Source organism: Euphorbia lathyris, chromosome 1 (genome assembly GCF_963576675.1).
Source record: "Euphorbia lathyris chromosome 1, ddEupLath1.1, whole genome shotgun sequence".
Taxonomy (NCBI): Eukaryota; Viridiplantae; Streptophyta; class Magnoliopsida; order Malpighiales; family Euphorbiaceae; genus Euphorbia; species Euphorbia lathyris.
In genome coordinates, this window is record NC_088910.1 from 81424189 (window position 1) to 81440903 (window position 16715).

At 34.9% G+C, this 16715-nt stretch overlaps 1 protein-coding gene across 2 annotated transcripts in view; it reads left to right on the forward strand.

Annotated features, from left to right (window-relative positions):
• The first annotated feature begins 958 nt into the window (after positions 1–958).
• LOC136203366 (anaphase-promoting complex subunit 5) overlaps positions 959–16715 on the forward strand; it is a 28748-nt gene continuing 12991 nt past the window's right edge. The window contains exons 1-10 of one of the 2 annotated variants that reach the window (XM_065994492.1): positions 959–1224; positions 1298–1457; positions 1551–1669; positions 2986–3223; positions 6762–6945; positions 7054–7132; positions 7225–7310; positions 12607–12736; positions 14533–14565; positions 15116–15364. In XM_065994492.1, coding sequence (XP_065850564.1) covers positions 1066–1224; positions 1298–1457; positions 1551–1669; positions 2986–3223; positions 6762–6945; positions 7054–7132; positions 7225–7310; positions 12607–12736; positions 14533–14565; positions 15116–15364 — 1437 coding nt within the window. In that variant the 5' untranslated portion in view covers positions 959–1065. The remainder of the gene's footprint in view (positions 1225–1297; positions 1458–1550; positions 1670–2985; positions 3224–6761; positions 6946–7053; positions 7133–7224; positions 7311–12606; positions 12737–14532; positions 14566–15115; positions 15365–16715) is intronic. The other variant, XM_065994499.1, reaches the window with a different exon arrangement.

Sequence of the window (16715 nt, forward strand, 5' to 3'; positions counted from 1 at the left end):
GATGGCAGCATCCAGCGGAGGGAGCGTTTGCATGCAATGTTGATGTTGGCATTTTCTATAAGGCGAGATATTGCTTTATGGGGTTTACCATGAGAAATTCTCAAGGGGAGTGTGTTTATGCATATTATGGACCATTGGAAGGTGTCTACGAACTGATAATGGTTGAGGTAGTAGAATACAGTAATGTGAACATTCATTTGGATTGTCTCTCGGTTACCACGACATTCATCATCCTTCTTTCAATCTTTCTTATTTACATGACATTATTGTTTATTGTAATTTTTTTGTTAAGACCTAGATTCTGTTTCAGTCTCTTTTGTTAAACGTTCAACGAATTCTTCATTGTCTAACAAGAGCCATAAGTTATGTATCTATGTACATAGTGAATGAGATTCCACCCCTCACTTCCTTAGCGATGTTATTCGTTATGATTTTTTTTTATTCGTTATGATTTGATTTAATAAAGTTATTTTTTCGATTAAAAATTTTTTTTCTCTATATTTTAAAGGCTTAATACACAAATAACCCCCTGAACTTGTCCAAATATTGCAACTGCCCCCTCCAACTTTCAATTGTAACAACTTACCCCTTAAACTTGTCAAATGGTAAAACATAACCTCTCAAACTTGTGCAATTGTAAAATATAACCCCAAATTGCTGACATGGACTGCAATTGAAGAAACACGTGAAATACAAAAACTGCAACATCTGTGGAGTGTGATAATCATATCTTTGGCGTGATACGAATCCGGGGAAACGTTTGTACGGTTGCTTCAAGTACGGGGTAAAAAATTCCAAATTTAGAGTTATGTTTTATAATTTGACAAGTTTAAAGGGTAAGTTGTTATAATTGAAAGTTTGAGGGGACAGTTGCAACATTTAGACAAGTTCATGGATTATTTGTGTATTAGGACTATTTTAAAGCACTATCCGGTATGCTAGAAAAACATTCTCAAAAGTCCGCACAGGCCCGGATCACTCGTTTTCACAGTAACTCCCGCTCACACTAGCACTCAAAAATCTCTCTTCCGGCGGAACTCACCTATCATCATCCCAAGATCAGAAATGGCAGTCGCCGATACATTCTCATTAACTCCGCACAAAGTCTCCGTCTGCTACCTTCTCCAGTTGTACACCAACCCCACTCAAGTATCCTCCCCCTTCTCTTTTTCTTCGGTGTCCCAGCATAACCGCCTTGGCTTGTACCTCTTGTCTCTCACTAAGGTAATTACTCTATATTACTATACAGATTAGCCTCTGGGCTCGCTTTTTTGAGAATTTCTTTCTATGTTTTCAGTCTTATGATGATATTCTGGAGCCAAAATTTGAGGAACTCATAACTCAGTTGAGGGAAATTGGAGGTTCATTGGGACACTTGTTTATTGATAATTTAACGAATAAGTTTTCTCATTTTGAAGCGCCCGACGATTTGTTCATTTTCTTTGGTGAAATGAGAGGTCAGTTTTGTGTCTTAAAATTAACACTCACTGATTGCTTTTCTTTTGTCGCTTATATCAGTTAAAAGTTCTGATTTCGTTTTGTTTGTTAAGGAATCCTTGGAGGATCTGAAGCTGTATTAGAAGATAATCAAGTAATTCTTGATCCTAATAGTATACTTGGAATGTATCTCCGTCGCTGTATACTGGCTTTTAATACAATGTTATTTGAGGTACCATCCATTATTTTGCTTATTCATGGTTTAAATTATCTCACCAGGTTTACTGCTTTTTGTCTTTTGTTGGATTCAGTATTGCTTGCTATAATATAACTTCAAATAGATATTCTCAAATGCATGTCTATTGAGCAAAAAGGAATCTTCGCGAGTTCAATTTCTTATGGATCATGATTACCTAAATCATGTACTTCTCTCTATCTTCCATGTCTGCCTCATTATATAGCTTTATTTTGTTCTTAGAGGAATGAAAGATAAAAAATTTCTTTGTTAGAATATACGTAGGTTAAATGGGAAAGGGAAAAAAATCTGAAAAGTTAAAACTTAAGAGTGATAACTGCCTTAGGGCCTGCTTAAATATTAGCAAGGTTTTTTGTGGTTATTAATCAATTTGGGCAAACATATTTGGTTTCCTTATATGAGCTTTGGAAATGTAAAACTGCTATAGACAATAAGGGGCTGTATCTGTTTAAATAGAATTTTAAGCTGATGAAACTTCTGTAATTCCCAATACTACTAAACTAAGAGATTTGGCAAACTGTTGCTTCCAGAAGAATAAAGTAAGTCCAGGGAAACTTCTCAGCTTTTAAAGAGATAACTTGGAAGTATGAGGTGTTGAGGACTCTTTTCCGTATATCCTGTCTTCTATACTCCCCATTTACTCACTAACCAAATTAAGCAAGGCGAGGATCCTAGTGAGTTCTTTTCGCCTTTTTTCACACCTACTCAAAGTGACAAACATAGGAAATGAGTTTTTCTTTACACATTCTAGTAATGATATGCCAATGCCAAGAAACGCAGTATTACATAGGAAGGTCTTCAAGAATTTACCACCTTTTTTCTTTCAGATTCTCTCAGCCACATTTGTTGCTTTATATCACAACTAGTTTGTAGATTATAGTATTAGTCCTTTACTTTTTCCCAGCAAGTAAATTAAAGCCTTAATGCTTACATTATCATAATGCGAGTGGCTTCACATTCATCAAGCTATGATAAGAGGTGGAGAAATAGTTATTGGCGTCAACAGTTAATTGGTTCTTTAATTTATGCCATTTAACTCTCGGATATGCAGTTGAACTTGTAAACTGCAAAATTTTCATATTTTATCTCCAATAGGTTACTGGTCAGAAGTCTGATTTCTTTTCGAAAAAAGTTTACTGGTCAGAAGTTTTTACTTCTAGCCATTTTGTTGCTTTGTTGTGGAGTTTTGAACCATTAATTTGGACAATTTCAAGAACTTGACTGCTTTCAATTTTCTTTTAATTACTAACCTAACCAGGCTTTTATCTCTTTAATTTTTGAGTTTAATGCAGGGTGCGTGCTACCTTTGGTTAAATATGGGCAACTATTGCAAGCAAGTCCTTTCAGGTTGCCTGCCATATGGGTTGCATCGCCTAGATGGCTCGAGTAATGGGTTGGAAGATGAAAATATGGAATTGGAGAATTATGATTTTGAGAAAGTTACTGATGAAGTTGAAGATAGAAAGCAGCCTAGTGAAAGAGTTCCTTTCCACCTTCATGCATCCCAAGCATTTTGTGGATTGATAGAAGGTATGGTATATATGTTCAGCAAAGCAGTAATAGGTGCTCTAAATTTAAATTGTATTTTTTGTAATTTAGTTAAATATTTAAGTTAGTTCTCATCTACTTGCGTTGCTTTCTTATGAAAGCATTCAATGCTAAGCGTGAGGAGAAGTTGGCATGTAGAAGAGCAGTTAGCCTTATGTGACAAATACTCCATAAAATTATTGATAGAGGTTTCTTTGAGCGTTAAGTTGTCAGTAGTTTTTTTAGTTCAGATTTCATCTTTAGAGATATTTTATTTTTCTGTGCCATTGTTGGTGTAATTCTATTCAGGAAGTAAGTGAACGTGAATATAGAGGACATTTTCCTCAGTCTCTCTTACATATCTCCTGGCATGATAGTTCTTATTTTGCTTGTATGTCTCATTCTATTACACTGCTTGTTGCATTTCGACTTATGAAAACATGTTTTGGCTCACTAATTTTATTGCTAAGTACTTCAATTGTTTTTTGGTAGTGAGCTTAGATTTAGTTTTGACTTTTAGAATGAACTCTGATCTTCAACTAGTATAGGTAGGTTGGTTCTTTCAATCACTTTGGAAATTTTGTTTCTTGCTATTTGTCAGATATTAATATGACTTGGGCCTTTAATTATCAGCTTAAACTTTTAGTTCAATTGGTTCCATCACATGGTATCATAGCTTCTTTGACCAAGTGATAAAGGGTTCGATTCCTGGCAACCGAATTTGTTGATTTAATTTCAACATATGGTAAGGTGGGTCTGTGTTGTTCGCGCTTCAAGCGCATTTGGCATTTGCATGCCGGGTGTGTCAGATATTAATATGACTTGGGCCTTTAACTATCGGCTTAAACTTTTAGTTCAATTGGTTCCACGACACTATTGAAACTCACCTAATTTTGTATTGTCAATAGAATCTGAGAACATGATTGCTTTCGCTAATTACAACTTGTTATTTTAATTGCTTTTTGTTGTTTAACTTTTCCTATTTTATAATCAACTTGGATCATAAACTTAAGGTGATGATATGGTTAACCTCCATCATTTCCTTGTCTAAAATTATAAGTACCTTGCTACTACTAGTAGTAATAGTTTTGGGGTTCATTATTGGCTGGCTTGGGCTTCATGTTTTCAATAGCTTATGTGGCTACAAACTTGCGCGATACTACTTTATAGGATTTTCTCTGCCATTGACCTCAAGCCCCATGGCCTCCTTTGCACAATATGAGACACTAATTTCTTGTTACAGGTGTCAAGACTAGCCAAAAAAGAATCCAGGTCTTGAAATACCATCTAACTTCTATGACAAAAATTGATGAAATCAAAAGAATGGATGTTAGTATAACAAGTGTCAAACTCTTTTAAGTCGCCAATTATTTTTCATTCTGTTTACTAGTTTGTTTTCTGGATCCTTGATGTATTGTTTGAAATTTTATTCTTTCCCTCTTTAGACGTTTTGAGCTCATTCTGTTTAATCTTCTTGATAATTTTTTCCATGGTTTTTATTCTGTTGTCTGAAATTCCACTTGTTTGTGTCAATCAATATCCTCTATAGGAAGTTTTTGGAAGAGCACGAGTAAGGGCGGCCCGGTCGCATTACGCGTCCCCGCTGAGCGAGGGTCCGGGGAGGGGTCCCACCACAAGGGTGTATTGGGGGCAAGCCTTCCCTTGCCAATTTAATTGGCAAGAGGCTACTGCAAAATATTGATAGGATTGGGCCAATGTGTGTTTCCAATTATAGAAGTGTGAACATAAAAGTTTTTAGGGAAATTTGTTAAAAAAATTGTTGGCATGTTTTCAGAATTTCTGTCTCTTGGGTAAGGTGTAGGTGGAAATTATTGTTTTCCTATTATCATGCTTGGTAGATATATTATGCTGAACTTATGACAGTACTTCTGCAGAGAGTATAAAGGTGTGATCAGCAACCAGTGAGTGGGCTGCACTGTGCAATCCAAATAAATTCATTTATAAAACTGGTGATGTTGTATTCTTTCTGCTAGCTTTGTGAAGTGCAACATCTCACTACAGGCAAAAATCCATTGTGAAGTATGCCGATAAATGATCTGCAATTTTGGGGCCTTACTACAATTTAAAATACTTGAATGTCCAATGTGGATGCTTTGGCAAGTCAGAGCTACGCAGTTTTTTCTTTCCTGTATGAATATTTGAATCATCTTTGAGAATTTCAACTTGGATGTGGCTATAGTGTAGTTTAAATCTTGTACTATTTACTGAACTCATTCTATAGAAAATAAAAAATTGCCATATCCATCAGTGTTGTTGAAAGTGTCAGATGAGACAGTAGTGCCTCAAAGCTCCCTTGGCAATGCACCTTTACTGATCGCTGCCTAGAGAAGCAAGTATTCAATAAATTCACTTTTTTTATCTAATCTTATAAGGAATCATGAAAAGAAATCAAGGGGTTATGGACGGTATGTAATATAAGGTACCATCATAAATAATACTTAGGATGTCAAATACAATATTTTAGCTTCCAATACAAATTAAACATATTTAAGGGAAGAGGAGTAGGAAAACCAGCAAAATTGCAGAAGATTAATTAGGAAAAATAGCTGACACTTGCTTCTTTAGGAAAAAGAGACATTTGTTTTTTTTAAGAAAAAAAAGAATGCAAATAATGCTTCTCCTCTGCCATAGAAAGAATTGGAAAATTACAAGGGGAATAAATCAACAACCTTTTTAATTCGTTTGTTTTTTTCAGGTCTTGAGACTTGATTATGGTGATAATGATAACTTACACGGTTGTATGTTTATTTTATGAAACTTCAATGCTTCTTTATGTTATATGTTTTTACTCCTTTCTTTGTATGTAGTGCCTAGGCTGGCGCCTAGCACCTCAGGTGATTTGAAATCTCATCACCTTAAGGGTGCCCAATCCTTTTACCAACACTGTTACCCTTTTTTTCCTGGGAGAAAGAAGTGTTATTGTTAGATGTATGTTTTTAGCCGAGGGAAATTAAATACAAGGGCTTTATAAAAAGGCTTTTGCTTTTATTTTTTTTGCATGACAAATAAGAATTAACTTAGCCAAACCAGTTGAAGTTTGCTATAATTATATTTCCTTCTTTCCTCCTAGCTTCTTTTGCCTGTTGTTATGGACAAGCTTTTGGTTTTGTTTTCAAAGCCATCAATGAGATTTGCAGTTTCAGCAATAATCTCAAGTAAATCATTTTGCACTCCCCAAATATTTTCTATTTTTCTTTGTGTTGCTTAGGAATTTATATGATTTAGCTCAGAATGACTTTCCCTTGCATCAAGCTACAGAAGCTCAAGGATCTCAAAATTTAATTGCACATTTCCTCTTATGTTGAAATGAGATTCTCCGAGCATCCTGTGGAAGTTAGTCATATTCTGGGCTTACGATTGTCTATTAAGTATTAGCTACTTGCTTCTTAAATCTTGACCATGGGCATTATTTTTGAAGGGTTCTGCAATCTAACGTTGTACACTTCTTTTCGTATCTTTGTCTATTTTGCAAAATGGTTACTACTATCAGTTTAATAAGCAGGAAAAGAAAATTTTGCAGATACTGAGGTTATTTCTGACCCAGGACCCAGCGGCATTAAAGATAATGAGGATTGTCAATATTTATATCCTTCAGGAAATGCATCAGGAGATGTTGATCAATATGATGAGGAACGGGAAGTATTCTTGAGAACAAATTGGCAGGTACAAGGACACTTAATGGAACAAGCAGATGCAATTGAGAAGTTAGTGTCACGTTGACAATTTATCCTTATAATTACTCTTTATTCCTTTGAGCTGTCATAATGGTTGAGGAGTGAATTGAATATTGTGTGTATATTTCCCTGTGGCAGGCATGGGAGTTCTTTCCGTTTCAATGCTTTTGAACTTACTTTAAGGCAGATTAAAAAGTTGGCTCCTGATCTACATCGTGTAAGTTATAATTCATGTTAATATTGATGGGTCTCTGTATTTATAAATTCTGTTTTTCACTTTTCTGGGGTGTCTGCTGAGTTATGATACAGGTTCACTATTTACGGTACTTGAGTAGCCTTTATCATGATGATTATTTTGCTGCTGTGGAGAATCTTCTTTGCTACTTTGATTACAGGTAAATAAAAAATTTAGGCTGCCATTTGATTCCTAATTTTGCTACGTGATGGTTTATATCTGCAGTTCTTGTGACCTTCTCTAAAATGTTCATTGAGATCTCTCCATGGGCAGTTTTAGCATGGCTGTAGTTTATTCTTTCGTAAAACTAATGTTTGGTGGTTTCTCACTAAGCTTTGTTCCATTCAAAAGTTATTCCAATTTTGCTTGTTTTTTTTTTTTACCCCACATATAATCTTTTATATAAACTTCACATTATATCAGCTAATCCTTAATTGTATTAAATAAGCCTTAGTCCCAACATGTTAACTAGTCAGGCTAGGGTCAATTTTGTTTAATTAGAAGAAAGTAAGAAATAGAGGGCGAGCCTTGGCGCAACGGTAAAACGTTGTTGTCGTGTGACCAGAGGTCACGGGTTCGAGTCTTAGGAGCGGCCTCTTGCCAATTAAATTGGCAAGGGAAGGCTTGCCCCCAATACACCCTTGTGGTGGGACCCCTCCCCGGACCCTCGCTCAGCGGGGACGCGTAATGCGACCGGGCCGCAAAAAAAAAAAAAAAAAAAGTAAGAAATACTTGATCCATTCCTTTACTCTGGTCAGGCCACAAACTTGTCCTTTTAAACCTGCTGTGGTCATTAGCAATTCTATTTCTTTTCTTTTGTTATGCATGCTATTTCAGATTTCACAATAAAAAAGAGGATCTCATGCTCCCTCCTTTTTTGATCTCTTGCACTTCCTTTTTGACTGACTTTTTTCCAGCTCAATTATTTTGGAAATGACCTATAGGGAATGAAAGTACATGTTATCTAAAAAAATCATGCTAGGGAGAGAATAACTGTTATTGATCCAAACTCACATTTTAATTGCTTCTCATCTTTGCTTTAGAAACATTTCCAAATTATATCTTGCTTTTTCAGTCCTTGCGGCAGTCTCTTATTGGAGTTCTCATAAAGAGCTTTCATTTCTAATTGCTTCTCATATTTGATGAGCAACCTATATTTCGCTACTCATGCTAGAGAGCCTATTGAAGTTGGAAATCTAACTTGTTTGATCTGTTGAATCTTCAGACCTTTTACTGATCTATATGTGCTAGTGTATTCGTCAATACTTTCCTTCGAGAAGACCTGGGCTGGAATCTGTATACACTCCCCTTTCTTTGAAAAAAGGATAATAATTAGCTAAAAAAAGGATAATAACTAGCTAGTATAAAGAGTTTCTATATCTAATTGTGTCTTCTATTTGATGAGCAACCTGTATTTCGCTACTCATCTTGTACTCTTTCTTCTAGGGCCTATTAAAGTTGGAAATCTAACTTGGTTGATCTGTTGAAACTTCAGACCTTTTACTAACCTATATGTGCGTGCTAGTGTATTGGTCAAATAGGTTCCTTCAAGCAGAGTTGGTTTGGAATCTGTATACACTCCTAAGGACAATAAATCACTAGTGCCTAGTGTCTGTTGTGGAGAAATTCTTCCCTTAGTTAGAAAAATCATATGCCAACTTGTTGCTTATATTCTAAAGTATAAAGTAATCAGTTGTAGCATATGTAATGCCCTTCAAGCTTTAAGGGTAACAAATTTGATCTAGTATATTTCTTTTTTCATCATAGCGTAGTAGTTATAGGGCATAAAGGTTTATTTGGCCCCTGTGATATCCAAAATTTTATCATTTGCACCCTGTGATATCATTTGGTAACATTTGCTTGACATTTAACCCATTTTGGATGAAAAGTTAACTGATTTGTTAATTCTTACCACATGACAATTTTTGACATGTGACGTGACATGTACACATGACAATTTTTTTAATTATTTTTTCCCTATTGACTTTTATGCACATATGAAGTCTACATGGAAAAAAAATTAAAACTTAAAAATTGTGTCATGCATAAAAGTTAACAAATCAGATAAATTTCCATCCAAAATGGGTTAGATGTTACATATGGGAATACTTTAGGGGGCAAATGTTACCAAATGATACTACAGGGGTAAATGACAAAATTTTGGATACTAGAGGGACCAAATAGGGCTTTAATCCTAGTTATAATCTTTAGTTTAGCATGTGCTACATATAGTTTTTGGCATTGCCATCTTAATGAGCTCACTAAAGTTTAGTCAACCTATCATCTTACAACAACAAACTTCCAATTTGCAATTCTATCTTCCTTCTAACTGGTGTCCCTTTGTCCATATGAATTAGTTTATGGTCTTTTGACAACAAACTTGACCTAGAATTCTGGGTGATCGATGTTAACTTATGGGATTAAGCATTTGGGGGTTCTCTGGTGTTTGGAGGAGATTCAGTTTGCTGGTTACATGAGAAGTTGAGGTTGGAAAGGCTACAATGATTAAATTAAAAACATTAGGGCAACCACTGAACTGTATTTAGAAGGTTCCATCTCTAAATTAGCTGCTTCTATTAAAGGCAGCATGGGATGAATTTTTGCTAACTTCAAGCCAGAGAATTTCAATTGTTTGCACTTCTGTCTTTCAGCAGTACAATGCCTTTCGGATAGTTTCAAAAACTATTTGAAGAAAGTCTTGAATTCTTGCCATAATTTTTAACCTTGATCAAGGCTTTATGTTGTTAAACCATTTTGGAAGGAAAAGATTACAAAATTGAACTACCTTTTGTGCACACAACACAATGGTCAACTACATGTTGAAATGCTATCTAAGTTACTTGAATGTTTGAACTTCAGCATTTGTAGTGATGCTGTGAATTAAGATTTTAGAGGTGATATCTGAGTATGCTAGAAAGTGACTAGGAAGAGGAAGGCTTCTGTAAGAGAGAATGAGGAGAAAATATATTGTATATTAATTCAAGAATTCATTGTGTATATATACAAGAAAGAAAGTCTAACTAAGGAAATAAAGTCTCTGTAATTCCTCTTATTACTTCTCTATATACAACTAGGTACACCTGTACATTCCTTAACACTTACCCTCAAGTTTAGAGCATAGATATTAATCATGGCCAACGTGTTACAAATATAGTTAACTCGAACCCCATTTAAGGCTTTAGTGAAAATGTCTTCAAGTTGCTCATCAATTTTGACATATGGTGTAGAGATCAGATTTTGCTCTAACTTCTCACAAACAAAATGACAACCAATTTCATTAAGCTTGTTTTGTTCATGAAACACAAGACTGATGCAATATGAAGATTCTTGACTATCACAGCATAATTTGAAAATGCTCTATATGACAAACCAAGTTGTGGCCTTTGAACATAGAAAATTGTGGCCTTTGGATTCCTTTGAAAATGCTCTATATGACAACATAATTTTTTGTCCGCAAGATCATTCAATTTTCAATTCTCAACTCTCAAGGTTGTTTCATTTCACTAACTTGAAATGCTTTTAAGTACCACTTGAATTAACGGATTTATTTGCATCATTGTTGTCCAAAAGGAGAATACTACCGATCGTTTTATGAAAAGAAGGCATATCATGGCTTTGTTTTTATTTTTTTTCCATTGAATTGTTCTACATTGCAATTATAGTCGGATTCATTCTTACTTCTTTCTATGTTGTGAGTTGGGTTGGGGTGTTTTAATTTGTTTTTAAGAATCTTCGGTTTTGGTGAAACTGGAAATTAAGTGATAAGAAAATAAATATTGAAAGTGTTGAATATTATAAATATTGAACTGTTATAATGAAGTTACTTGGCAAGAGTTGAAAATAAAGTACTAAACGCAAAGATATATTAATATTTTAAAGGGTATAAAAATAATTCTTATGAAACTAGTAATACAAGGATATTTTAAGAGGCAATAATCACTTGTGATTTAAAACTTTAAAATATTTTCATTGATAATGTTGAGTTTAAAATTTTAAGTTTTATTTTGAGTTATCAAATGAATTGAATTCTTAAATTTAACTGAAACTTTTGAGTAGGTTATGTTATCTAACAGTTTTAATACTAATAAGCACTTAAGTTTTTAATTTCAAGTGTTGAATGGAGTTATGAATTGGGGTCAGTTTCAAAAAAGTTACTGAGCTTCATTTTGTTTCAATGAAGTCGTTGAACTTTCTTTTTTATTTCAATAGACATTCCAGCCATTTCAGACATAAATAATCACAGGAATAGACATGACCACTATTTGGAAATGGTGGACTCTTACATGACAGCAAAAAAAAATAAAAATTATATTTTATTTACTTAATTCAAGTGTTTGAAACCGTCACGTGGCAGTAAAAGAATCACGTGACTTTTTTACGTTATATGTAAAGGTAAGTTCTTTCAAACGTAGTTGTCATGTCACTATTCTAGTGATATTTTCAGTCTAAATTGGTGGAATGATTTTATTGACTTTATTGAAACAAATGAAATTCAGTGATCTGTTTGAAACTGGCCCTAAACTTTAGTGACCATTGTCGGATATTAATATGAAGTGGACCTTTAACTATCAGCTTAAGCTTTTGGTTCAAACGGTTCCATGACAACCATGAATGCAATTTTCCCGAAACAAGCCCTTGTTTTCTTTACGCTGGGTTCTTCAACTGGTTGCTATTCAGTTGTTTGCTGAGCTATGCTCACATATCTTCTCATCCATGGATTACTTTTTATTCTCTCCCCTCCATAATATTCTGTCTCATCTATCGAAGGATCAATGAAATCCAATGCAGGGCCAGTTTGCAGTATTTTCTCATTGTATACTTGTGTCATATAATTTATCCAACATATATGCGGATCCACACTTGGAAGCATTATAATGTGTTACTAATATTTACAATGGCATTTACCACAATGGTTGAGTCAAATTTTTTGATGGCATGAGGATTTAGGTGAAATCCCATCATGATGGAAATAGGCAAGTACTTCACATGCTAAAGTGCTTTACAATATAATATTTGTGACCCGGTAATAATAACTCAAAGATTCAGTTTAGGTCCATATACTGGCCTTCATTTTGCTACGGTTTGAATGTAATATGACATTGAAGATTTCTTCTACTAATTCAATTACATTTGTTAGACTGATTTGGCTATGGAAAAGCATTGGAATTTTGTTAAAGATAAATGATGAGTGTAGCAAAGGTTTATTTAAGTTTTGTGGACCTTGGAATCTACATTAGATGAAGGTGGTTTTGGATGTGTATCTATTAATATTCTATTTCATAAAGATCACTCTATTTTTTTAAATTAGTTTCATGATTGGAATTTTTTCATTTTCTTCCAATTATTTCGAAGCATTAATGATGATAGATGACCTTTTACTCTATTCTTGATCTTAACTGGATTTTGTTGATTTTTAGGCATAACTGAAACTAGTTTGATATATGTTGTAATAAAAGTGCAGGGACAGAGGGATTTGAATTTGCTCCACCTTCTTCTGTATCTAGTAAGTCTGAAAGATACGAGATTGCTTTGCTATGTTTGGGGATGATGCATTTCTACTTTGGACATCCCAAGCAGGCTCTATTGGTAAGCATTCGAAAGAATTTCCTCCTAAAAGAAAAACTAACATGCTAATAAGAAAATTCAGATTTTGTGTACAACTTGATCTGTACTGAGTTCATTATGCTCATCTCAGACATAGCTATGGCCCAAGAATTAGGGTTTGGTAGTATTAATCCTTTGTTCATCCTCATCTACCTATGTATTTCATGTTGTTAGATTAATATAAAGACTATATCGGGCCTTAACTATAAGATTAAGCTTTTAGTTCAATTGGTTTTTTGACATGGTTTCTGTCAGATATTAATATGAAGTGGGCCTTAACTATCAGTTTGAGCTTTTAGTTCAATTGGTTCCATGACATGGCATCAGAGCCACTTTGACCAAGTGGTCTAGGGTTCGATTCCTGGCAGCCCCATTTGTTGAGTTAATTGCAGGACATGGTAATATGGGCCTGTCTTGTGCACGCTTCAAGCCTAATGGGCATTCACGTGTGGGGGTGTGTCAGATATTAATATGAAGGGGACCTTTAAGTATCAGCTTGAGCTTTTAGTTCAATTGGTTCCATGACAGTATAGAGCCTCTTCGACCAAGTGGTCGAGGGTTCGAAGCCCTACAACCTCATTTGTTAGATTAAATTTCAACACATAAGCCTAAGCTTTTGGTTCAATTGGTTCCTTGATACATGTGAACTGCTTTTATTCCAATTGATCTATCCATGCAGTTTTGAAGCCTTATTTTTTTTTTCCTTATTTCAAATTTGCAATTGTGAATCAGAAGATTTGATTAAGTATAAGATCTATGGTTAATAATTGTTATTCATCACATTACTGGACTGCTAGAAATTTTAGAATATGTCCCACTTCTTACGAATCCTTGGACTATAACAAACTTATACTTGATCAACTAGGCTTAGATCTTATCGAATGCAAGCTATGTTGCCCGGACACGGATACGGATACGGTATCCGACACGGACACGGATACGGGAAACGTCATTTCTATAAAACACAGGACACGGATACGTGGGGGACACGCCCCAATATTAAAAATATTGGGGCACATTTATAAATATTAAAAATATATTTTTATATATGATTTTTTGTAGTATAACTAAATAAATACATATAAACGAAATTATAAAACTCTTAACTAAACATAATAAAAGCTTTCCACCTTAACACTAAAAACCTATGGAGTTTTTGTATTAATTAGGAGTTTCTGGCTTTAATTCCCCCTGTCCTTTGGAGTTTCTGGCTTTAATAACGACGATCAATGATTGAAGTTGAACGGCTGTTTTTTCACATTTGAAGAATCGCTTGTTTTTTTTTCTGGGACTCGCATATCCTTCACTGATACGCGTGTCCAACTTTCCGATATTACGGAAACGGCCCCGACACCATGTCCCAGACGTTTCCGGCCGTTTCCGTATCGGATACGCATCCGACACGCGATATGTTGGGTCTATGGCGTGTCCGTGCTTCAGAGAATGCAAGTTATTTAGGGGTTGGTTATATTCAGTTAGGGTTTAAAGAAATGAGATAATGAAAAAGAAAGGAGAGAAAATGGTATTTGAGTTGAGCTTAGGCAATTTTGGGTTAATTCAATAAACTTTTGGTTCATCTGAATTCAAGGCATTTACAAACTCTACTTTCTAAGTTTGTGATTGTAAAGGAGCGAAAATGGTAGCTGAGTTGAGCTTAGGCAATTTTTGGGTAAATTCAGTAAACTTTTGGTTCATCTGATTTAAAGGCATTTACAGACTCTACTTTCTAACATTGTGATCATTATCATTTATCCTTTATTCTGCTTGTCAATCTTCAGGTCTTAACTGAAGCAGTTCGTGTTTCTCAGGAGGTAATTTTATTTCATGCCTTTTCAAATCGCCATAATATGATTAATATTATTTGTTTCCTGAGCTGAAAGTATTTTTTTTTCCCTTTCGTTAAGTGTCAATTGTTGATGCATATTAAATGAATTTATAGTTTTATGTATAATGAAAACGATCTAAAATTTGTATAAAACCTTACTTATCCTTGTAGCTCTCAATAAATGTTTTCTCTGCTTATAAAATAACATTTTGTTTGTAGAAAAACTCTCTTTGAATCCAATAGGTAAAATGTCCAGCTTTCACACACTTTGTATTATTTAATGTTTTTGTATAAAATTCACAAGCTGTCAGTCGATAATACAGTCAGTACTCAGTTCTTATGTTTCAGCAAGTGAAGGTTGATCCCGGACTGCTAGAAAACTAAAGCTCAACCAAACAAACCCTTATTTACCTGTTAGCGTTTGGATTGTTTCTTGGTTCAAAATGGCTTTAAAGGACTTGTTTCTCAATAAGTTGTTGCATGTTATATATTCCAGTTATACTTTGGCAGTTTCTGATTATCTAGAATTTCTGCAGCAAAGTAACGACAGTTGTCTTGCTTACACTTTATCCACGATCTGCAACATGTTATCTGAAATTGGTAGCTCAACTACAGTTGGAATACTTGGGACATCCTACTCACCCATGACAAGCATGGCCATTTCTGTCTCTGTTGCACAACAATTGTTTGTTCTTTTGAGAGAGTCTCTGAAGAGAGCAGAAAGTTTAAAGTTGAAAAGATTAGTTGCTTCTAATCATCTTGCAATGGCCAAATTTGACTTGATGGTAAGGACGTGGAGCTGGACCTTACTTTTCCCGAACTTGCTGCTGTTTTTTTTCTTCTTCTTTTGTGTGTGTTGTAATGAGTAATAGGATAATGCGAACATGATCATCGTGCTTTGTGGGGGTGGTGTATTATTAACTGATTGGCTTTTAATCTGTTACTTCTTCAAAGAGTTGTTGGTTCCTTTGCGACCCCGGCATGCCTAATAGATGAAAGAGAAAATTCTACTGCACGGCAATTAGACCTGCATTGTTATATGGTACGGAATGTGTCACACTCATAAGATGTCGGTGACGGAGATGCGTATGTTGCGATGGATGTGTGGTCATACGAGAAAGGATCCGGTGAGTAATGAAATAATTAGGACAAAAGTAGGGGTTACATCTATTGAGAATAAAATGAGGGAAAACCGACTAAGGTGGTTTGGCCATGTAAGACGAAGAGCGCTTGATGCGCCGGTTAGAAGGATTGAGGAGTGGCAAAGGGATGCAATGGTGAGGGGTAGGGGAAAGCCTAAGCAAACTTGGAAGAGGGTGATTGAGAGTGATATGAGTTTATTGGGGACTGAGGAAAATATGGTAGTGGAGGGAGAGAATTTATGTTGCTGACACGACTTGATTTCAAGGGTTCGTATGACGGTTCATGTTAGCCGACCCCGAATCATTTCGGGACTAAGGCTTTGTTGTTGTTGGTTCCTTTCCTTTTTGTTGAAACGACCCCCCTCAAAAAAAAAAAAAAAAAAAAATTCAATGTAGTGTTCATTATTAATTTTGTGAATAAGACATTTGACAGGTTTAATGTGTTACTAATTATATGTGGTTTACATAGTCTCTCTCCTCCCCCCCCCAACACACACACACACCAAAAAAAAAGAAAACAAAGAATCAATGTAGTGTTCATGAACCTGGGTGTACATATATTAAATTTTGTGAATATGACATCTGACAGGTTTAATGTGTTACTAATTAGATGTAGTTTAAATAGTTCAGCTTTATTACATTGATTCAAAAAAGACATTTGTTTACCTTCTGCAACAACATTTATACAGTCATGAATATTTGGCAGGTTTATTGTGTTGCTAACTAGTTGTAGTTTAAATAGTGCATACATTTGTTTACTATCTGCAGCAACATATTTACAGTTATGAATATGCAGTTTTATGATCACTAAAGTATGCACGTACGAACTCCCAATTTATATTGCTGCTGTAGTATTGTGCTTGCGTGCATGTCTCGTTTGCTAGAGTTTTCACTGAGTCATATTTTGCTTGTCATGGATGTAAATTGCTTTAATATATTGTATTTACATGTATTCCTTGCATTGCCTTATCACAAAACTATACTGTGAGCTTTA